This window comes from Rhincodon typus, chromosome 12 (assembly GCF_021869965.1).
Source record: "Rhincodon typus isolate 14 chromosome 12, sRhiTyp1.1, whole genome shotgun sequence".
Classification (NCBI taxonomy): Eukaryota; Metazoa; Chordata; class Chondrichthyes; order Orectolobiformes; family Rhincodontidae; genus Rhincodon; species Rhincodon typus.
In genome coordinates, this window is record NC_063343.1 from 14,183,895 (window position 1) to 14,208,591 (window position 24,697).

At 42.5% G+C, this 24,697-nt stretch overlaps 1 protein-coding gene across 1 annotated transcript in view; it reads right to left on the reverse strand.

The window, feature by feature from the left end:
• Positions 1-13,758: 13,758 nt before the first annotated feature.
• The window catches only part of LOC109912924 (lymphocyte cytosolic protein 2-like), a 143,075-nt gene continuing 132,136 nt past the window's right edge, over positions 13,759-24,697 (reverse strand). Inside the window, exons 18-22 of the mRNA XM_048604024.1 lie at positions 23,772-23,812; positions 21,332-21,432; positions 19,956-20,030; positions 16,122-16,277; positions 13,759-15,259 (exon numbers count right to left, since the gene is read on the reverse strand). Coding sequence (XP_048459981.1) covers positions 15,134-15,259; positions 16,122-16,277; positions 19,956-20,030; positions 21,332-21,432; positions 23,772-23,812 — 499 coding nt within the window. The 3' untranslated portion in view covers positions 13,759-15,133. The remainder of the gene's footprint in view (positions 15,260-16,121; positions 16,278-19,955; positions 20,031-21,331; positions 21,433-23,771; positions 23,813-24,697) is intronic.

Sequence of the window (24,697 nt, forward strand, 5' to 3'; positions counted from 1 at the left end):
GCCAGCAGAACAGTCTCCATCTGTTGACTGTGGCACTACCAAGTACTGCTCTTAAGTATCGTTAAAATGAGTCTGTATCTAGTGAGCAAGGTACTGAGCAGTGCTGCACCATGCGAGATGCTGTAACTCCAATAGAAATCTGAAACTGAAGCCTGAACTGGTTCATTTCAGAAACATATGACAGTGAGGGAGAGCAGAGGGCCATGATCCAGATGATGGAGTAGGCCTGAGTGGCCTCCTCCTACTGCTGTTTTACTATGGCAGACAAAGGTGAGAGGTAGGAGCGAGAAGAAGACAGAGAGAGGAAATCCAGAGACAAAGAGGTAATTGGAGGAGTGAGATAGGAGGAGGTGGATGCAGTGGAGAGCGAGTGCCACAGGGTTTCCACCATTAAGCCTGCATTGATACTTGAAATCCTCATTTGGGCTCACTTGGGCTCTCTCTGCAGGGCATGTTGGGGTGGTGAGGGTCACTGGATTGTAGTTTGGGAGAGGAACTATGGTGGACCTCTCTCCTGTCTCGATTTACGGCAAATGCCGTGACATTTAGCATTAATGTTTCCGGTGGATAACATTGAGGCAGAACTCTTCATTGGTGAATATTACCTGCCGTGTCGTGGAGCTGTGTGTGGTCCTGTACCACCACCTGCTGGTTTAGATCAGGAGTACAACCACTGGTGACTAGCAAGCATCGAGTGTGAAGGGACCTGGATGGTAACTCTTGTCTTTTCCAAAATCCAGACCTGTTCTCTACACCTAAATATGTATGACATTGTCATATTGGGTGGAGCTTAATACATTCTTCAGCATTAACCCTTTAAGAAACAAATGTCTTATTGACCATCACCCCCCAAGTTTATTCCCCTTTATTAACTTCCGAACATCTGAACTGAATTAGATGGATTAGCTAAACGCCCATCAATAAGGGCACACATTAATAGAGAAATAGTGTATGATTGAAGGTACGATGAGAGGACTGACAGCAGACTAAATGGTAAATGTATTTAAATTGGTAGCTAGTGGAAAGAGTCAAGTTATGATTTGTTTATAGACACGATGTGTTCATGGGCAATTTCTGTAAGAACAGTGATCTCTCTGCATCTTTAGCAGCTGCAGTCTCCAGTTTTTAATGTGGCCAAGACTCATTAGACATCCAACAGTATCCTCAACTCGCATTCATGCTTTGAGGCATCTGGTAATGCAAACCAGTGGGCATATGTTGGGACCTCGCTTTGGCTGATTAACTATTTGAAGAGATCATCTTATCAGCTTTGCTGGGTGTCGGTAGGAGGTATCAGCCCATTAAGTGAAAGTATGATAGAAGAGGAAATTGATCCCAACAAAATGACAACAACTCTGAAGGTGGATATCAGCAAAATAGGTGGTGTATCCAGGGACACTAGTCTGACAAAGTGAATTTGATCAGTCGCCTTGGAAGAGAATTGAAGCTTGTAAATATCACTCTACTGTTAGAAATGAAACCTGGCCAAGTAAGTACAGTTGCTTACAACAGAAGTAATTGGTGCAATGTTGCATTCAATACTTGGCATTAGAAAAGAAACTGGGACAGCACAGTGGTTCAGTGGTTAGCACTGCTGCCTCACAGCACCAGGGACCAGGGTTCGATTCCACCCTTGGGTGACTGTCTGCGTGGAGTTTGCACATTCTCCCCGTGTCTGCGTGGGTTTCCTCCAGGTGTTCCAGTTTCCTCCCACAGTCCAAAGATGTGCAAGTTACGTGGATTGGCTATGCTAAATTGGCTGTAGTGTTCAGGAATGTGTAGATTAGATGGTTCAGAGGGGGAATGGGTCTTGGTGGGATGCTCTGAGGGTCAGTGTGGACTTATTGGGCCGAAGGGCCTGTCCCTATGCTGTAGGGATTCTATGATGAATGAAACTAATTGAGTAATTAAAGTGATTTGACCTGAGACAAAGCTGATGTTGTGTTACTAGAACAAAGATTTGTGTAAACATAACTAGACGTGAAGACAGATAGACACCAGAATCTCTCTCTTGGTGTCCAAGTATCAAGACTCAATGGCATCACGATATCATTGTGAACAGACTAAGAGAATCAGACCTAAATCCTTATGACATTATAAAATTGGTGCTTATGCACTTTTCAGCATTAGCCCTTCAGGAACCGAACATCTCTCCAAGCTTTCCTCCTTATTAACATTTATACATTCATCTAGATTTGGCATTAGTCCATTTTCATCCCTGCCCATCTCTAACTTCATAAATTCAGATGTTCTGGAGTTTTCACTATTCTTCCCGTATATGCTTATTTCAGACTAGGAGAATTGGTAACTGTGGATGTTCAGTGGTGATTCCATGGGGTTTATGCAGATACTTCAATCCTTGCAAGCAAATCTTTATTTCCAATCTGTGCTAAATTACGTAGATCCTGGACTTCAAGTTATTGATGAAGTCGGGTGCTTGCCCTTGCTGATTGTTTTACTGGTGAGTCCAACATGTTCACTTCCTCAGTCACACTACTTGCAGACTATTGCTTGCTTAGTATGACTTCTGTCGCAAATTTTGTTGGAAAGTGAAGAATTGAAATGTTCCTCTTTAATTTGCGTCTTTTCAGCATCTGACACCAATTTGGAATCTACCAAACAATTTGCTTGCCAGGCTGTGTTCATGTCTAAACTCTCTTCAGTGTTGATAATAGCAGAAAACGTTTCTGCCAACATTTTTTGTCACAGATTTCTATCCTGTTTAACATTACCACATATCTCTCTATGCAAACATAGATAATCTCAGTGGGTTCTGTTTATGAGCTTAGAAAACTTATGAAATCTTTTTAACCAGCTGTCTTTTAAATAGTTGTTCAAAAACTAACATTTCCTTGACCCTGCGGTTCCACGTCAGCTGCTGTAGTACAAATGCCACATTCAGAGTCAGAGACAATTAAAGTCAAACTCTTCATCACAAACAAGCAGGTGAAAAATTCAAGCTCCTAACTGTTTCTCTCATTCACCCACTCAGTCTCTCTCAGATGAAGTAGGTCACTCTGAAATCTCACTAAACTCTGAGATAAGGTGCAGCAAGCAAGATTATTTATACAAATTCTAAAAAAGAAAACAACGCTGACTTCAAAATATTCTGAGCAGTCTGTCCTGCATTATTCCTGTGCTTACCATTTTCTTTTGGAAAGAGCATTTCATCACAACAACCCTCACTCAATGAGTCAGTGGAATAACACAGAAGAAGAACAGTTTGAGCTGGATTAACATCTTTATTCCCACATCCCTAGCTGTCTCTTGGGCAGTTTGCCATTGATCTTAACTAGTTTAATTCCTTCTGCCATGTAAATTACACACACATTTATCCACAAGAGAGTGAGAATTCTGGATTGCAAAGAAAATACATTTTTAAATATTTGCTTGTAGCATATTTGAGCTTGAGATTTAACATTTCCTGATCGAAGTAGTTTCACTGTTGTAGGCTGGAACCTTTGTATACCATTGGTGAAGAGACAATCTGGTAATTAAGTTACACTCATTGCAGTATTAAGCTTGGAATTCATAAGATGTACATTGACATAAATGATTGGTTTTGATCATCAACTTCTTCTAAGAATACATTCAATTCCTCTTCTATTGTAGGTTGGTCTACCTCACGATCATCTGTGATTAGCTATTCAATTTTTCTCTGCTGTGTAACTGTGTACTACTTCTGCACATCTTCTGAAAATGACCTGTTGTTTTACAGATATAGCATTTTTTTTTAAATAGCTAGGCACAGTTTGTGTTGTATCTTACCATTTGAATGCATCCTATTGATCTCCTGTGACAAGGTTTTTGACTTAGGATTGATCTTTGTTGCATCTGGGCATCAGTTTCACTCATTATCTGAAAGGCTATCTCCAAAGTTATGTCTTCATTGCACTATACTAAGTCTGACAAATAGTTATTGATAATTCAAACAACAATTCTGTCTTTCGTGACTTCTGATCTCAAAACTCCATAGTCGCATTTCTCCCTTAATCGGTAGAGATAATTAATGACATTTATCTATAGACTACCCTGGATGCTGAACTCTTCTGTAAAACCTTGTTCTTTCAAGAATATTATATATTCTGAGCTTAAAGCCATTGTCAAAAACTTTGTAGGACTTTGTCAAAGATATCTTTGTTAGGTGAGTTGTGATGTCAGCTATCATCCCAACTTTTGCACAATTCCCATCCATTTTAATGGTTTTACAGAATTCATCCTATTGCTGCAATTTTAAAGATGAATCCTGTTCTCCCAATGGCTTTCCCTGGATAATTCAGTGTCCGCAACATAACTATTAAAACCATAAAGAAATAATGTGATTAAAGATTGTCATTAATGGCTTCATTATGAATCCCTAGTCTGCAAACTTTAACAAGTTCTTCCCACCTTTACTGTGGTTTCAATTATTGATTACCCATTCTTACTGTTGCCTGAATTGTCTCCTTATCTTCTTCTTCTGTTATTAGACATTGCCTGCTTAGGCTTATAAATTGTGCCCTTGTTGCTCGAATTATCTGTGAAATTCTTTATCACAGAGAGCTGTCAAGGTAGGGTTGTTTAGTATAGTCAAGGCTGAGATGGACAGATTTTTAATCTGGAAGGCAAAGGTTACATGGAAAAGACAGAAAGCTGGTTTTGACGATTATTAGATCAGCCATAATCTCATTACATGGCGGAGCAGTCTTGATTGATTGAATGACCTCCTTCTGCTCCTACGTCATGTGGTCTTATTCAGGCTTCACGCTGCTCTTGGTGTTGTAGCCTTGGTTTAAATTACATCTGTGACCCTAGGTTTCTTTTCTTGTATGTGTGCTGCCTGCCTGCAATGGTGACGAGGCTTGGTCTGAGGTTTAAGTACTTTGTTCAATTCCCAGCTTTCTCAGCCTGTAAACTGCATGCGTTTTTTTTTGCAATTTCTCTTGTCCAGAGAATTTAACTTTCCTACCATTTGCTGCCCAACTGAACTTCAACTCGCTCTGGCAGTTCATGGTACTCAATGCAATCATTAACTGTCTTAACTTGTCTAATATTCCTGTTCCATGCAGCTTCTGTGCTTTTCTCACCAGGACTGAAATAGTTTCAGCATTGATTGTAGGCAAGGTTTGTTGAATTTTACCATGATTTGCTCTTCTGCAGGCTTTTCAAATGGTCAGCTTTCCTTCCTGCTGACTGCCCATCAGTACCTCTCTGAAAGCTATGACTTAAAAACCTCTTGCGTTCACTTAAATTTGACTGCAGATTACCCATGCAAGTAGTGCAACTGAATTGGATTCCAAACTGCACATCTGCTCACCACATTTTAAGATGAAATGTTATCTATTGCTGGTGCCATGTTATATGATGGATTCTCATCACTGCTCACCGTTATATGAACTCAGCTAGACTCTTGGTCACCGTAGGTAGATTTTTTTGCAACTAGCTTCCTTTAAGGTTGGGTTCTACAGGGTCAAGGAAAATCACTTGATGAAGAGCCTCTTGTGTTAAACAAGACCTAGCTTATTGCACGACAGCGATGAGATACAAGTTACATTGGTATGATGGGCATTGTCACTAAGTCTTTGAGGAGATCTGGATGGTAGGTCTGACCTGCTGTGCTTTCCAGCTTCACATCTAATGACTGGCTTTCAGCATCTGCAGTCCTTACTGTTTCCAAGTCACTGATAACTAACACTGCGAAGTCTCTAAGGATGCCCACCTTGAAGAAATTTTCCTCCCTCCTCCGAAGATAGCTCTGAGTCTCTCTCCTCCTGCAACTCCCAGTTATCTCGTCTGCCCTGAACCTCTTCAGCCACATTCTGAAGAAATCTTGCTACCACAGCCATGTCTCCTTCCTCAGTGCCTGTCTATGCAGCTGGCTCATCCCGCATGGACTCCAAATAAACTTTCAGGCCTTCACAATTTGGACCCAACTGTGACAATTGTTACCTACAGTACCTCCAGAAATGATTCTTGCTGCGGATTCTCAGCTCAATACACTCAGCCATGCATCAACACCTTCTCTCTGTGCAGTCAGCCTTGTCCCAGCTCTCTCCCAGACCTGCAGAGGACATCTACTGTTCTTTGCTCTCAGAAGGATCCACACCCTCAAGTGCTTTTTCTCCACTCCATTGGACGTCAAAGACCGTAAGTGGCCAAACTCTCGTCCTTAACTCCAGGCACAGACTTCCTCAACCATTCAGTATCCTGACCTGGTCTCCAGCCTTCTCCAGGATCAGCCTGGTGCCATTGACCACGCAGGTGCTCCAACCACTCCGATAGATTGTGTGACTGCCGCTTCTGCTGATGGAGAAAACCACATAAATCACAACATCATTGATGACCGGGCTACTTTTGCTTCTGCTCATGTGACCATGTCAGCGCACACACACACTCCTGTGAAAGTCTCCACCCCAGCTCCTGGCCCCAGTTCTAAACTCAGCCCCAGCCCCAAGCCTTGCCAGGTATTCCCTATCCCCCCTGACCTCCCCCTCACTGAGGCTGAATGGTCAGTCCCCAGCAAAGGGCTCACCTTCATTCCCCTGTGCCCACACGTAAAAGAATTCCACGCACGTCATGATATTGAGCTCTTTTTCCACCATCTCTGCGCCTATTTCTTTGAACGGGAATCCAACCCACCCTCTAATGACCCCTTCTCCTGCCTCCAGTGGACTCCATCCTCCTGGAGGACCCCTCCCGGCCTCCAGTCCTCCCTTTACCTCTTCATCCCAGACTGCCGCCGTGGCATCAATTGCTTGGATCTCTCCACCCCTCTCGCTTAATCCAACCTTTCCACATCAGAATACACTGTCCTCCACTCCCTTCACTCCAACTCCATCTCCACCTCACTATTAAACCTGCTGGCAAGGTAGTGGTTGGGGTGGGAGGGGAGTGGGTGGGTGGGGGGGATGGTGCGCAGGTGTGCAATGGCGGTATGGCGTACTGACCTCGACATCACTGAGGCCAGATGCCAATTCTAACACCTCCTCCTACCGTCTCCTCGATCATGACCCACCTCTGATCACCAAGCCATCATCTCCCTGACCATCAACAATCTCATCACTTTAGATCTCCCATCCAAAGCCTCTAACCTGACAGTTCTCCAACCCTGCACTATCCGCTTCTATATCCTTCCCACAATCCATAAACCCGACTGCCTCTCTTGACCCATTGTTTCTACCTGCTCCTGCCCAACTGAACTTATCTCTGCTTACCTTGACTCACTTCTTTCCCCTTTGGTCCAGTAACTCCCTACCTACATTTTTGACACTACCTACACCCTCCACCTTTTCCAAAACTTTCAATTCCCCAGCCCACAACAACTCAGCTTCACCATGGACATACAGTCCATTTACACCTGTATTCCCCTTTACAGAGGGCCTAAAAGCCCTCTGTTTCTTCCTCTCCCATAGGCCCAACCAATCCCTTCAACAGACATTCTCATTCGCTTGGCAGAACTGGTCTTCACCCTCAAATTTTCCTTTGATTCCTCCCACTCCCTACAAACCAAAGTAGTAGCCAAAGGCACCTGCATGGACTCGAGCTATGCCTGCCTTTCTAGGATTCATGGAACAGTCCCCCTTTCACAACTACACCAGCACCATACCCTCACCTCTTTCTCTTCTATATTGACGACTGCACTGGTGCTGCCTCGTGTTCCCACAAGGAGCTTGAGCAGTTCATCAACTTCAACCACACATTCACCCCACCCTCAAATTCACCTGGACCATTTCTGACACCTCCATCCCCTTCCTGGACTTCTCTGTTTCTATCTCCGGGAACCAACTCACCACTGACATCCAATTCAAACCCAGTGACACCCACAGCTACCTTGACTACACCTCCTCTCACCCACCCTCCTGTAAAAATGCTACCCCATACTCTCAATTCCTCCAACTCCACTGCATCTGCTCCCAGGATAAGGTGTTTTACTCCAGGACATCCTGGTGACACGGTGGCTCAGTGGTTAGCACTGCTGCCTCACAGCAGCAGGGACCCGGGTTTGATTCCACCCTCGGGCGACTGTGTGGAGTTTGTACATTCTCCCCGTGTATGCATGGGTTTCCTCCCACAATCCAAAGATGTGCAGGTTAGGTGGATTGGCCATGCTAAATTGCCCAAGTGTTCAGGGATGTGTAGATTAGGTGGGTTATAGAGGAATGGGTCTGAGGGTCAGTGTAGACTTGTTGGGCCGGAGGGCCTGTTTTCACACTGCAGGGATTCTATATATAAAAAAAAATCCTCCTACTACAGGGACCAGAATTTCCTCTCCTGTAATTACAGATGCCCTCAACTGCATCTCCTCCATTTTCTGCACTTTTGCCCTGAAACTCCCTCACCCCAACAAAAAGGATACAGTCCCCTTAGTCCTCACATACCACCCCACCAATTTCCGAATCAAATACATCATCCTCCAACATTACCTCCTACAAATCAGACCCCACCACCAAAACAATATTTCCTTCCCCAGCCCTGTTTGCTTTCTGCAGGGACCACTCATTCCGCGACTCCCTCATCAGCTCTACACTCCCCAACAACTTTTCTACCATACCCAGTGCTTTTCCCTGCAACTGCAAGAAGTGCAACACCTATCCCTACATCTCCCCTCTCACCTCCGTCCAAGGCCTTAAACAATCCTTCCAGATCTGGCAGACATCCACCTACACTTCATCCAACCTGATCTATTGCATCCATTGCTTCCGATTGGTCTCCTGAAATAGAGGAGACCACAACACAGACTTGGGGACCAGCTCGCGAACCATCTGTGCTCTGCGCACACCAACCAACTTGACCTTCCAGATGCCATCCACTTTAACCTCCCATCCCACTCCCCTGGCAACATGTCCATCCTTGGCCTCCTCCACTGTCAGAGTGAGGCTAAACATAAACTGGAGCAACAACACCTGTTATTTCACCTTGGGTGCTTACAGCCTAAAGGCCTCAATATTGACTTCACCAGCTTCAAAATCCCCCCCACCCATAGCCTTATCCCATGTCCAGCCCTCCTACTCCTCCTCATCTCCCTGACCTGACCCATCCTGTCCATCTTCCTACTTGTATCCGCTCCACCTTTCCCACTGACCAATCACAATAACCTACTACTAGCATCCACTTATCACCATCTCACCTAACCTTGCTCCAGCCCCACTCTCCTCCCTCTATTTACTTCTCTCACCCCCCTCACCCTCTCCAGTCCTGACAAAGGGTTTCAGCCCAAAACATTGGCTTTCCTACTCCTCCAGTGCTTTCTGATCTGCTGTGCTTTGCCAGCTTCACATCTATTGACTCTGGCTTCCAGTGTCTACAGACCATATTGTCTCCAAGTGAATGGTAGGTCTGCTTCCTTTGAGATCCAGAGCTGTTCTTCCCACCAACATTCATGTGACATTGGGTTAATGCACTCCTTAATGTGAACATTTTCAGAACCAAGCACCTTATAAAGCAATCTCTAGCTAGTAGAGGAACTGAACTAATACTATCAATATAATTTAAATCCTATACATTTAGCCATCTGAGCTATGACTACTAATAACAATCACATCATTAATGCACAGACACAGGAATGTTCCATTTATATAGCACCTCCCCATCATCACACGATATCCCAGAGTACCTAACAGCCAATGAAATGTTATTTGAGGTGCAGAGAATGTTGTGATGTAGTAAACAAGGCAGCCAATGTGCACACAGCTAACTTGTACCAGAAGCAATATGTTAAATACACGTAAGCTGTTTTTGTTGTGATGGTGAAGGAGTAAATATTGATCCAGGAGAACCCTCTTGCTCTTCTTTTAAATAATTTGAAGTGATCTTTTAGGTCTACTTGTGAGGACAGATGGAACTTCAGTTTAACATTTCATTGAAAGACTATTTCTGACAGAGTAGCCTGACCATCTGTGCTGCTGTGGAGCACCAGCCTGAATCATGTGCTTTAGTCTCTAGAGCGGGACTTCTTTAATCTACAGCATTGACACTCATAGATCATAGATCATAGTTCATAAAATCCCTACAGTGGGAAACAGGCCCTTTGGCTCAACGATTCACACCAACCCTCAGAGCATCTCACCCAGACCCAACCCTTGTCTAGAGACAAGGGTTTTACCCAGTGAGCCCAATGATTGATACCATAATTTCAGGAAGTTTCTAAAAAAATCTATATGAAAGAATTTCTAATTCATCCTAAAAGAACTGGCTCCAAAGTGGATGATGGAGCTGAAATAAAAAAAACTGCAGAGTAAAGGGTTGATGTGACAATGCATATTCATGATTGAGATCACTTGATTGATGCAAGCTCACATTAACAACTAGGAGATGGTTTTCTCCAACAACCTTGAAGCAGGGGTGGAGTCTTAACCTACATTATTGATAAAGATATTTTAAAGGTTAATATCATTTGGAAATTTCATTTTTTTTTCAAACAAAGGCAGATGATTTCATGATAGTAACTGTATTCTTAAAAGGCCAGAAAGTCACTTGGAATAAACACATCATTTCCAAAAAATGTGATTCAGTAAAGTGCCTAGCAGGATATTTGTCTTGTTAATTAATGGAATGTCTATACTCGTAAGTTTATGACAGAGAGAAAACAGACCAAAGGTCAGTAGTTTTAGTTTGACTTCAGTTGAGAAGAATTAGGAGTTCAAGTTAGAAGATAAGTTTTCAGCTCAGAAGAAGCTACCCTAGAAGAAGGCTTTTAGTTTGTTAAGTCTCTAAGCTTAGAGGTTAGGCCACCAGTTCAAGAAGGATCACTGGAAAGAGTCATGTTAGGGAAGAAATGAAAGAGTTGAGAGAGAAGTGATATTTCTCTGGGATTGAGAAACTTTAGAAGATATTGGTGTGAAGCAGGTTGAAACTTTTACTACTGATGAAGAGTCAGCGAAATTGACAGGTAACTCAAAACTCCGCTTTCTTCCTAAAGCTGCTGCCAAACCTGCTGAGTTTTGCCAGCAATTTCTGTTTTTGTTTCAGATATCCAGCATCTGCAGTTCTTTGTTTTATGAAACTTTTTGTTGTTGTTTGTAAAGATCTTTGTAAAGTATCTTACATATATCTAGCTTTTTATTATGTTTGTGCAATAACCTTGTGTTCTTTTGTTAAAAGACATTTTTGGCTTCATGTAAATTGGCCGAAATTAAACTTCTGACCTGCCTGGTTCCATTCTGGCTTCTGATGTTTCCGGTATTACCATTAGCTGGGATCATAAAAATATAATTTTACTATGTATAAATAAAATGGTAATGTTGACCCTACATCAAAACACTCATTCAATACTTCTCTCTCTGTGATCTAATCTGGTTTGGAATATTACACAAGAGGGTGGTGTTTTGTAGAATTATATAGTAAATGTCTACTGTACAATTCGAGCCCACAGGGGATGTGGGATCCCATAACCACAACCAGACACATCTAAAGTATCTTGGAGATGATTCTTTACCATATTTTTCAATTTACTTCAACAGGAAGTTAATATTGTACTGTCAAGCACAGCAGAGAATTTGGATTGTCTCTGAAAATAGTCATGATTAGCTCAGTGACATTTCTGCTGTTTTCTTTTCCAAATGATTACTGCTCGCAGCCAATACTGCCTGTGCTGTTCATTAACTTTACTCATCATGAGTGGAACTGACATCATATGGCTCATGTTACTGTATAAAAGGGACAGGTGCATTGTGGCCATATTCATATGGATGATGGTACATGGTACTGCAACAAGGCTCTAGTTATCTCTGTTCAAAGGACTTTGTTAAAGGATATCATGACATTCCAGCAATCAATCAGTAGGTTACTAAAGCCTTGTTTATTCCAGAAAACCAGCTAGGGAAGCAACACATTTGAATTAATCTTTTTACACTTCTTTATTTATTTACAGAATTGCATATTACAAGCAAAAACCTCCTACCCCTATAATCACAGTTTTAGATAGAATCTGTAAACCTTAAATAAAAACAGAAAATGCATAGAGATACTAAAATAAGCAAAACCACAGACAAAATTGACATGGAGAAGTGATCTTTGTATACATTATGTAATCATTTAATTTATATGACTGGAATATGCATTCTCAGGTGGTTTATATTGTTACATTATTATTATTAGCACAATGTGATTGTCAATGATAGAAGGTAAGTCAGAAGTCTGGAACAGCTGGTGAATGGGGAGGTGACCAGCGTTACTCAAGAATAATCTGGTTGGAAGTGGCTGTCCACTCTGAAATCTTCCTTCCTGGTTTCTCAATGTCATGATCTGCTCCACACTTGCAATCCTCATCTTCTTTGACTTAATGTTTTTCAGTTTCTCACATGACAGATGCTGGTAAAGGCAGCAAGATGGCCAGGCTGTGCAACAAGCAGTCCATCAGGACAAGTCTGCATCCCTATTCAGATGAGTCTAGGTAAGCTCCTCCAGAGTACTTTGAAGCTGCCAAGTTGCATTTAACAGAATTGTCACGAATCACTCCTGTCGTTCCCAGTACATCGGAAGATAGTTGTAGTTGTTGGAGGTCAGTAATATCTGTAGGATTTTCTCAGAGTAGTGTCCTAGGCCCAACCATCTTCAGCTGCTTCATCAATGACCTTCCCTCCATTATTAGGAGATGTCTGCTGATGACTACACCCAATTTTCAGCGCCATTCACAAATCCTCAGATATTGAAGCAGTCCATGTTCACATGCAGCAAAACCTTCATCTCCTAAATGGCCAAGTAACATTTGTGCACACAAGTGTCAACAATGATCACCTCCAAAAACAGAAAATCTAACCATCATCCATCAATGTTCAGTGGTATTGCAATCACTGAATCATCCTCTATTACCATCCTGGGGATTGCCACTGACCAGAAATTGAACTGGACTAGTCATATAAATGTTGTGGCTAGAAGAGCAGGTCAGAGGCTATGGATACTACAGGAGGAACTCACTGCCTGACTCCCCAAAGTCTGGCTGCAATCTATAAGACATTAGTCAGGAGTGTGACGGAATAGTCCCCAGTTGCCTGGATGAGTGCAGCTCCAACAATACTCAAGAAACTTAACACCATTCAGGACATAGCAGCCCCTTCAACTGGCGCCTCATCCACTCCGTTTACTGTTAGCATTCAATGGGAGCAGTATGTGTCATCTTCAAGATGCACTGCAGAAATTCACCAAGGCTCCTTGGACAGCACCTTCCAAACCCATAATTTCTACCATCTAGAAGGACAAGGGCAGTAGATACATGGGAACACCACCAGCTGCAATCTCCCCTCTAAGCCCCTCACCATCTATACTTGAAATATATTCCTATTCCTTGAGTGTCTCTGGGTCAAAATTCTGGAATACCCTCACTAATGGCATTGTAGATCTACTTATAGCACATGGACTACTGTGGGAGGGAACTGACCTCACCTTCTCAAGGGCAACTAGAGATGGGAAATAAACACTGACCCAGCCAACAACACCCACATCCCATCAATGAATTTGAAAAAAAAAGGTGCCTAAGAAACAAAACTATACCATGTTTTATATGAACGTTATAAATTATAGCATTCTTGTATTGTAAAGGTAAGGTTGCAATTGTCCTACCAGACTATAGCGCTGCTCTCTTATAGAGAGCGAGATCATTGGTAATGGTTTAACCTGGAGGTCACCATGCCACAGATGAGGGGACAGGCTGAGAAGGAGAGTCCTTTGTGGTAACCTCAGCCAGTCTGGGACAGTGAAGATCAAGAATTAATTTACCTCATTGTCCTGTTTTTGTAGCTTCATAGAATATCAATATTGAGGAAATCCATAGGGCAACAGAAATACAGTAAATTGTTCTTTATTATAATTCTCAGAATTATTTTGTATACAACAATGATCTAGCAGTCCAACCTTGTGTAATATTCTGAATAATAGACAACTGCAATTATTATAACATCAGGGGAGAAAGGTTGATACAATTATTGTTTTGCAAGTTTTAAAAAACACGTTTGTTGTTTGATGAATTGAAATGTGAGCCATTGTGACAGGTTTTATCAAATGTCTGTTTGTAATCTGTATTTCAGGCCGACCCCAGCGACCTAGAGTTGACCCTCAGTTTGCCCTATGACATTCTGCACATTGATAATTGAAGCAATATTCTTTTATAGTGCAATGTGTAAATTGGAAATGATTTTTTACTATCCATCACAATAAATGAAACTAGTTGTGCTGAAATGCCTTTGTGTTTGGTATTGAGATGCTGAGAGGCTCTATTTATTGCGACATTCTTGTTAACCCTGATTTATAAAAGTGAGATCTGCACGGTTGGACTTTTGACAATAAAATGACAAGGCAAATGTTAAAGGTAAGCATTCAGCCAGGTAAATGTTGTCTTAGCCTATCTGCTGTGGTTTATATGCTCATGAAGTAGATGTCACACTCCCAACTACTACCTGCCAACCCAGTTCATGCTGTCCAGAGAGAAGTATGTTCAGGAGTTGGGGGAAAAGGGCAGTGTGTTCAAGGGGGCAATGTGTTTGGGGAGAGGGGTGCTCAGTGTGTTCAGAGAGGTCAGTTGTATTCCAGGAGAGGAGGTGCACAGTGTTTTCTGGGGGGGGGGGGGGGGCAGGGGGGCGGCATGTGCACGGTGTGTTCAGGAGGCTTCACTGTATTTCAATGGGGGCTGCTCAGAATGTTTGGTGTGGGATCAGAGTGCTCGGGGTGGGGGTTCAGTGTGTTCGGAGTGGGGTACCGTGTCTTTAGGAGAGTTATTGTGTTTTGGGGGGGGGGGGTCAGTGTATGTAGTGGGGGTTAGTGTGTTCACGGGGGTCAGTGTGTTCAGTGTGAGGGGTCAGTGTGTTTGGTTGGGGGTGTTCAGTGTGTTGATGGGAAGGGGGTCAGTGTGTTCAGTAGGAGAGGAGGGTCAGTGTGTTTGAAGGGAGAAATCTGATAGCAGGCCTGTTAGGAGTTTCCGTTTGGAGACCAATATCTAATCTTAAAAGGGGTGAATGCCATCATCAATATACTGCTAACCAGCCATTGGGAAAGTAATAAGAAAGGCTTTGTCACATTTTGAACACAATATAATACAGAGCACATCAAGGGACACACAAGTGAGACTATACAGATTCCCCTATAAAAGGAGCTGACAGGTTCACTGCTTGGCTGTACTTCAAGTTGCCTGTAATTCAGGTCCATCTAAAGCAAGTCGCAGTATTTATCGGCCTGCTGGATATGTTAGCACACATTGATTCCTGTGCACTCCGCTAGGATCTTTACCATCAATCAGTAGAAGTGGTGTTTGTGAGTGGTACTCAATAATCTCTGTCACTGACCTGAAGTTCTGTGGAAAGAATTAAAACATTTGATTGTTACATCTGCATTGTAACAAAAAAAAACTTGGAAACTAAGTTGGATTTGAGTGGCCTTGTGTTTTAATCTTTAATCCTAATAAGTCACTTGTTAGGTCTCAATTGGACTACTGTCTCCCTCTCTGGGCACACTTCGGAAAGGATGCAAAGATTTGTAGAAATGGTACTGGTGATGAGGGGTTTCAGATATATTGCCAGAGTGGAAAAGTTGTAGTCAATAAATGAGGAGCTGGAAAAGCACAGCAGGTCAGACAGCATCTGGAGCAGGAAAGTCAATGTTTTGGGTGAAACCCTTCATCAAGAAAAGCTGTAGTTGTTTGCAGAGAAAGATAGGGCGAAGATTTAATCGAAATATTCAAAACTGAGAGCATTTTTAAATGGAGTTTATAGACAGAATCTCTTTTAAAGTACTGAAAAGAGAAACATGATGCTGCAGCTTTGGTTTCACACTGATCAGGACAGTTTGTAAGAATGCCAAACTTCAAACAATCACAACAATTTATATAACAGTGACACAGGGTGCTGATTGATTGGTTCGTCAACTCTGGCTGAAGCTTTGCCATGGAGAATCTATTTCCAGCAGCTGGAAGATCAGTAACTGGGGGCACAAATTGTCGGTGAAGAGATGAGGAAAATGTTTTACACAATGAGATGTTATGAATTGGAATGTACTTGAAATAGGACAAAGTTGATTCAATTATGACTTTCAATTGGGAATCAGGTAGATATTTGATGAAGAAATATGTGCAGGGCTCACATTAGTAGTCATGAAGATTAAAAATTAATCAGATTACTGAATAGCATGCTGAGAACAAAAGAAACTGTGCAACTCACTTCCTTTCCTCTCAGTCCCGTTCCCAACAAGAACACATCCGTAGCCTCTTGATAACGGATTGGAATGTTGTATACTTTGTATCCAAACAGTACCATCAGGACATAAGGCTGCTCATTGTTTCTACGTGAGCTGTCTCTCACTAAGAAAGTACCATCCTGAAAAACAGAGTGCATGAACGACATGCATAATGTCACAAGACTGAGCTAGTGTAAACTGCAACAGAACATTCGCTTTTTTTGAACAAGATAAAGGGTATTCATTACTCTGGTATCCTCCCTGGTGCTGGTCTGGAATGAGTCAGTTGGATTTTTAGAGCATAATTCACAACCTTAGGATATCTCAATGCACTTCACAGCCAATGAAGTACTTCTGAAATTAAATCACTTTTGCAATTCAAGGGAAAAGGACAGCAATCTGCACAGACTAATGAGATTAATGGACAAATCAGCTGAATTTATTCATAGAATCCCTACAGAGTGGTCATTTGGCCCATCAAGTCCACACAGCCCCTCCGAAGATCATCATACCCGGACCTCTACCCTATCCCTCCAACACTGCATTTTTCCCAAGGCTAATCCATCTAGCCTACGCATCCCTGAACACTATGGGCAATTTAGCATGGCCAATCCACCTAACATGTGCATCTTTGGAGAGTGGGAGGAAACCAGAGCACCTGGAGGAAACCCACACAGACACAGTGAGAATATGCAAACTCCACATAGACACTCGCCTGAGGCTGGAATCAAACTCATGTCCCTGGTGCTATGAGTCACCATTGCTAACCACTGAGCCATCGTGCCACCCTTAGAGGCAAAAATACTGCAAAATCTGAAACAAATACAGAATTCTGGAGAAACTTAGCAGATTTGGCAGCAGTTGTGCAGAGAGAAGCAGAGTTAAGGTTGCAAGTCTGATAATTCAGAATTACTATTTTAAATTTAAACAAGGGGCAATTATGATGCCACTTCTGCTCCTATGTCTTCTGGTATTAATCTGCAAAGCCAAGAATCTCGAAATTGACTGCTTAACTATCAATAATCCACTATCTACTCAGAACAAACAATCCTGGTCTAACTTGTATATCTTGTAACTTGTATCTGTTATTGGACTCACTTCTCATTTTTAATCTGTGTGAAACATTGAAATATCAAAACTATTCAGCCCTTCAAGTCAATCTGCATTCAATATGAACATGGCTGATCTCAATGTCATATTCCCACTTTCTCCCCATACCCCTTGATGCCTTCAGAATCTAAAGATCTATCTATCTCTTTCGTGAATATATTCAGTGTCTTGGCCTCCAGAGCCTTCTATGGGAGAGAATTTGACAGGTTTACTACCCTCTAAGTGAAGAAATGTTTCCTCATCTCAGTCCTAAATGGTCCCTATCTTGAGACTGTGACCACATGTGGGCTATAGTGAGAAACTTGGAAACATGAAGTGAAATGTCAAGTGAGGCTCTTCTTGACCAAAATATCATATTTTCCAACCAAATCCTGGATGTTGAAATAAGATTCTCTTGTGAGTAATGAAAGGCCTTTTAAGCTGGATGATTGCTAATTATCATCTTCATTGCTGCGTAACCTCACATCATTAACATGCATAGTCCCATTCTCCCACCCACTGGACTGAAACTAGATGCTGAGAATTCCTGACATGCAAGTCTGAGCAGGTACCAATAACTCCAGCTCACCACCTGCTCCTCTGGACCTCTATCTTGGACACTTGGCACCACCATCTCAGGGCACACTCCAAGGGCAATGAACATACGTACCCCCCTATACATGTATGTTGACATTGGCCATATACCAGTCTCTATGCACCCTCATCGCACATCTCTGGCACTTACAGTGTGGTTCTGTAATTCCGTGCTGCATTTTAGAATGCACTAGCACCTATTGTTCTAATAAATGCAGTAACATGCACTGAACTCAGATTGGATCAGGCTGCTTCTCAGGGCCTGCTTTCTGAGTGCTCACTCACTTTGAGCCTACTTGGATGCTCATAGCACCTCCACCTTGCCTTGGCTTTTAATACAGACATAGAGCCACGCAACTTGTCATACTAGTGGTCAGTCATTGGGTAGACATGTTGCTGTACGGTACCTTGCTATGTCAATGTCATAACTACACCATGTGCCAACTATATAAGCGGCAAACACACTGCACATTCAACCAAACAGCCATGTCTCAAGTCTTAGGGGAATAGTCGTCAGTCAAATCCAGGAAGACACCCTTTAGTCAGTGGGTCCCAGCATGGTAGATCAAGTTCAGGACCCTTCCTCAGAGAGCTAGGAGCCAAATGTAGGTCATCCTATTACCCACCTTGGCTCTTTCTGCCCTGTTGTGGGCTGTTTTCTCCTGCAATAAGACAGAGGGAGGGATTGAAAGTGGATGGCACAGCTGTTAGTTCTGATGTAGGTGGTAGGGAAGTGATTAGGTGTCGTAGGTAGCACAGATACCATGCAGGTTTAGCAGTGTTGAAAGAGCTAGTGAGGGAAATGTTGTCAGGAGTAGTGAGAGAAGAGTGAATTGAAACTCTCATCTTAGTGAGAGATGGGTACAGTAGGGATGATACCGGTAGTGTGAGGGAGCAAAGAGAAGATGATGGTATTTATCCTGGTGGAGCTAAGAAGGTCATTAACCTTCTTTTTGCATTGCTGGATGTTCCTCTGGATGATTGAGAACACATAGGCCTGGGTGGGCTAGCAGGATTTAGTATCATGGCCTTCTCTGTTGATCCTGGGGAAGGAGGATGTCCCTCTTCTGCACCACACAGACCATCAGAGTCCCCAGGTCTCTGTCCACAAAGCAGGGTACAAATTTCTCTTTATCTGCCTTGTCCTTGGCAAATGTCTCTAATCATGTAGGACAGCTCTGGACAACTCAGCAATTGATTAAGTTCACAGTCTTTTAAAGGGGAGATGATGGCCTAAATGGTATTATAGCTGGACCATTAATCCAGAGACCCAGGTAATGCCTGGGGATTCTGGATTCGAATCCCTTCATGGCAGATGGTGGAATCTGAATTCAACAAAAACCTGGAATTAAAAAGAAACCATGAAACTGTTGTCAATTGTAATAAAAAAAAGTCTGTTTCATTAATGTCCTTGAGGGAAGGAAGTCTGATGGTCTGGCCACAATGTGACTCCAGACCCACGACAATGTGAATGACTACTAACTGCCCTCTGTAATTATGGATGAGCACCAAATGCTGGTCCAGCCAACAACGTCCACATCCAATGAACAAATATAAAAAGAGATGGCACTGGGGATCCAGGGATATTTCAGCAGTGGTGAATACCTCCAATTACAGCAAGCGAGAGAATCAGGCTCACATTCTTTGAAGCAGGGTTTTTGGGGGATGGGCGGGTCGCACCATATGACATCAGTACATGGTTAATAAGGTGACTTTGGAACAATCGTGTGAGAAAACACACTAGGCCTCAGACAGAAGCCTTTCATTAAATTTGATGAAAATAACTCTTAGTCACTTTTGTGTTATTCATTCATGGGATGTGGGTGTCACTGGCTGGGCCAAAATTTTTACTGCCTGTCTCTTGTAGCCCTTGAGAAGGTGGTGGTGAGTTGCCTTCTTGAACCACTGCCAGTCTATGTGCTGTAGGTTAAACCACAATGCTGTTAAGGAGGTAATTCCAGGATTTTGGTGCAGTGACACTGAAGGAACTGCAATATACTTCTAAGTCAGGATGGTGACTGGTTTGGAAGAGAACGGGTAGGATTTCTGTTAAGACTCAGATCTTTGTGTTTTTATATATAGTAATGGTTAAGACTGAAGTTTGTGTTCCTTAAAGGAACAGGAACTCTCATTACCTCATTAATGCTTCGAAGAGCTGCTTCAGCTTCTGATCGACCAATGTCACTCACATACCATTCCCTGGACAAATCCTGAAACACAAGAATCCGACTGAGAAATTTGCTATTAACAGTGGGACTGAGAGTTTATAAAAATGATCAGACAGACCAACTCAGGACACAATAACAGCAGTAAAGTGGTCTATTGGTCTATTTCCCTGCATTTAAATGCTGCAGACTTACACCCAGGATGGAGTTGTGGCATGCTGTGTGTAGATCCAGATGTAAATGGTGCCCTATGTAGTAAGTGAGCAGCAACTACTGTCATTTACAATGGAGGAGAAAGCAATGCCATTCCCTCCTCCACTGCTGATGAAACTATTGCTAGTGGCGCCCACTCAAACGGCATTGGCAGCAATAACTGGCAAATGAGGCATTTGCAGAACACTGATCAAATCTTCCAGTTAAAGCCATGGGTGAAACCCTCCCCTGCCAGGTTGTGTTTATCAGAAGATATACTTATCTTATACTTCCTTAACAAAATAAGGAAGAAGTTAAATTTTGACAGCACCTTTCACTGCCCTGGGATGGGAGGAAGGGCATTGTAGGGTGGTAAATGGGTGAGGAAGGGGACAGAGTAGTGGGTGCATGAGGGATAGACTGGTGGATAGGAAGTAAGAGTGGCAAGTGAGAGGATAGAGCCCAGGTTGGAGAGACAGGTGAGTGAGTGAGGGTGTTAGTGTGGTAGGTGAGAGGGTGAAGGGGAAAAGTTCCAGATGAGCGAGGACATAGGATAGCCAATTAGGGAGTGGAATGGAAGATGGTAAAGGGGATAAGGTAGCAAATAGGTAATGGGGTCTCCAAGGTTGAAGCAGGGTCAGGTCTGTGGAAGTGGTAGGGTCTGGTAGTGGCATTACATTGGGTGCAGTAGCCAGGGGTGCATGTTTATGTGGAGAGTCAGGCCATGTCACTGGAATGGCCTCTCAGGAGTTAAAAATAGTCTTAAATCTCCCTTATATTTCACGACTAACTATCTGGGTAAGTCAGTCAGAACCCTCTGAAGCCTTGTGCTCAAATTGAGAGTAGCAGCTAGGATCTTTACAGAGGGTTCCAAATGCAGGATAATTGTTTATCAGATGTTTAGAATTTCCTGGGAAATATTTCACATCAGTGCATTGGGTCTTGCTAGAGCTCCTGATATGCGTCTTTCAAGGTATGTCCATTCTCTGACCCTCTGATTACCATAAGATCTGGGCCATTATTTTTTAGGTGACCCAGCTGCTGGAAGCAGGTGATAAAGGGCTGGTAACGGCTGCTATTTGGAACAAATAGTGGATACAATAGATGTAAAAATGTAACAGAATGACCATTAATATAGTGTAGTGTTTCCCTACCTGTTCCTGTGGTGCTGGCGGAATTGGCCGCCCTTTATTAACTGGTAAAGGCAAAGGTGGTCTGGGGTCACTTGGACCTCTTGAAAAAGCTTGTTTCGTTTCTGTGTACACAAAACAAATTCAGTTGATCTCACTGCGGTGGTAACATTTCAGGACAACTATTAAACTGATGCAAATCACAACTGCTCAGATATGTTTTTCATGGCATCATACAATACAGAAGGAAACCATTCACCCCACAGTGCCTGTTCTGTTTGTTTGACAAAATATTCGAATAACCGCACCTATTTTTATCCCATAGCTATGTAACTTTTTCCTCTTCATGTCTCCAATTTTCATTTTTAAATCCTACCATCCTTTTAGACAATGAATTCCAGATCATAAGGACTCACTATGTCAAAAAATGTTCACCTCACCTCCTCTCTGAAATACCTGTCAATGGTCAATAACATAAATGCAAAAAAGGGAAAATTAGGAAAACACATAAGGAAGAACAGATTAGAAGGATATGTTGATACGTTGACATGAAGAAAGGTGAAGGGAGGCTGGAGTGTAGCATAAACATCCAACATGAAGCAGATGTGCTGAATGGTCTTTTTTTTGCTGCACATTCTATATAAATTTATGTTATGACCATAAATTTGAACGCTCTGGTTACCAAACCTCCCATCAGTGGAAGGTTTCTTCTTTTTCCTCTGCCTAAACACTCCTAAACCTGATCTCCCTTGCTAACAGCACAACGAGTGTATCTACAGCACATGGACTGTAGCAGGTCAAGAAAGCAACTCACCACCACCTTCTCAAAGGCAACTGGCAAGAGAGGGGGAGATGGCAATATGACCAGTGATGGCCATTTGACAAGAATCAGTTTCTAAAATTCATTACAGGCAGTCCCCGGGTTGCAAACGAGTTCTGTTCAGCAGCCCGTTTGCAATTTTATTTGTATGCAAGTTGCAGGGCAATGGAATGCAGCTGTTCATAAGTACAGGAAATATTCGCCCACTCTCACACCCCTGTTTGGGTTTGCACTTAGGAATACAAGCGTTTGTAAGTTGGATGTTTGTAAATCGAGGACGCCCTCTATTTCACATTTTCCTGCCTCCTCCTTACATACGCAATTTGTCCATCTTCCCAATATCTCGGGGAAATGTTGAGGTATTGTATGAAGCTCTTCTCATGATGTGGTATTTCTGACTCATTTGTTCTTCTCCTTGCTACCCTGAGACGGTGGTGACTCTTTGCTAGCTCATATTTCCATCTCCAACACTTCCTCCAAATAGTTCTTATTCATATAATTGTCATGACAACGTTGACTGACCACTTGCTCACAAGGAGCCTGACTCTGTCTTCAGTTGCAATGCCAGCAAAGAATTGATGGATAAAGACTGAATACAGGAGCTCTGTGAACGTAGGTTGTTGCATAGAGAGGACCTTCATAAACTACAATTTCTGAATGGTTTTTAGACGTAGAGTCAATGGAACAATAAATCAAGGTCTATACTTGAGTGGTCATTCCGATGTTTACTGTTTTAAATCAATTGCTAAAGTGGGCTCCAATCTTTTGCCTATTATTTTCTTAAGCAGGGACCAGCATAATTTAGGGCGACACGGTGGCTCAGTGGTTAGCACTGCTGCCTCACAGCTCCAGGGACCTGGCTTTGATTCTAGCCTCGAGCAACTGCCTATGTGGAATTTGCACATTCTCCCCATGTCTGCATGGGTTTCCGCCAGGTGGTCTGGTTTCCTGCCATAGGTGTGCAGGTTAGGTGGACTGGCCATGTTAAATTGCCAATAGTGTCCAGGGATGTGTAGGTTAGGTGGATTAGCCATGGAAATGCAGGGTTATAGGGATAGGGTAAGGGGATGCAACTGGGTGGGATGCTTTTCGGAGGGTTGGTGTGGACTTGGTGGGCTTAATGGCCTGTTTCCGCACTGTAGGGATTCTATGGGCCAATGGCCTGCTTCCACCCAGTAGGGATTCTATAATTCTATTCTATGATCATTAAAAAGGAAGCAGGTTTGTTTGTAGTGATTGGTTTTGATTTGCTTTTGAAGAATTCTATGTTTTTACCATGATTAAATCCCTAAGAATCTTCCCCCTCATAAAATGATTGCTACAGGTATTTGCTGAAAATCTTGATGCTAAATTATTTCCCCAATTGTTGATCCAGTAATAGTTTACACCCGAATGAACTGTATCTTAAATAGATGTTAGAATTGTTGAATATTCAATTTAAATCAATTCCTTTTTAAATCCTAACATTTGTAAAATTTATAAGAGCTTTCATTTATCCAGTGCCTTCCACCTCAGGACTACATGAACTATTTTTGTGCAGCCCTCCCTCAGTACTCCAATGAATAAACTAGGAATCAACTTCTTGACAAGACAATGAGGATTTTAAGCAAAAAATGAAAGAGAAGCTGACAAACATTTCTGTACCTTGTTGAAAACGTGGGGGCAGTGAGCCACTTGGAGAAAGACTGGTCATGAAGTGGAGAGAAAAAAAAACGTTAATTAGACAGCAACAAGCAAACTGACAATTAGACACAATGATGCTGAAAAGAGGAAATGATTTTTAAAAATGATTGGCTTAACTGTACTAGTCAGCAAGGTACACAGAGAATAGCGTGGATGGGGAGGCAATGCGCTAATGGTATTATTGCTATACAATTAGTCTATAGACAATGTTCTGGGAACTGAGGGCTTGAATCCTGGCATGGCAGACAGTGGAGTTTGAATTCAATAAAAATCTTGAATTAGGAGCCTAAAGATGACCATAAAACAATCATCAGCAAAACCTATATGGTCCACTAACACTCTTTTAGGGAAAGAAATCTGCCATCCTTATCTGGTCAAGCATACATGTGATTCCAGACACACAGCAATGTGGTTGACTCTTAACTGCTCACTAGGAAATTGGGTGTGGGTAATAAATAGCCAGCGACACTGGCATCTTGTGAATGAATAAAAGAAAACTAAAATTTCTGGTCCCAGAAGTCATTGCCAAGCACAGACTTTGGAGAGCCTGTTCAGCCAGATAGAAAATTAGAAGGAATGCTGCCTGCCACAGCCTGATATGTATGGTGGTGGAAATTAAGCACTCACTAGAGAAGAAACTCCTCAAATATCGCCATCCTCAAGACCCCAGGAGCAAAAGATAAGGCTGAAACATTTACAACAATCTTCAGCCAGAAGTGCCAAGTAGATGGTCAGTCTTGGCCTCCTCCAGAATTCCCTAATATCACAACTGCTGGTCTTCATCTATACACTCCACAGAATATCAAACAATGGCTGAAGACATCATAAGTACAGATTTATCGGTGACTGCAAAAATTGTGGACCCTGGCAATGTTCTTATTAGTCCT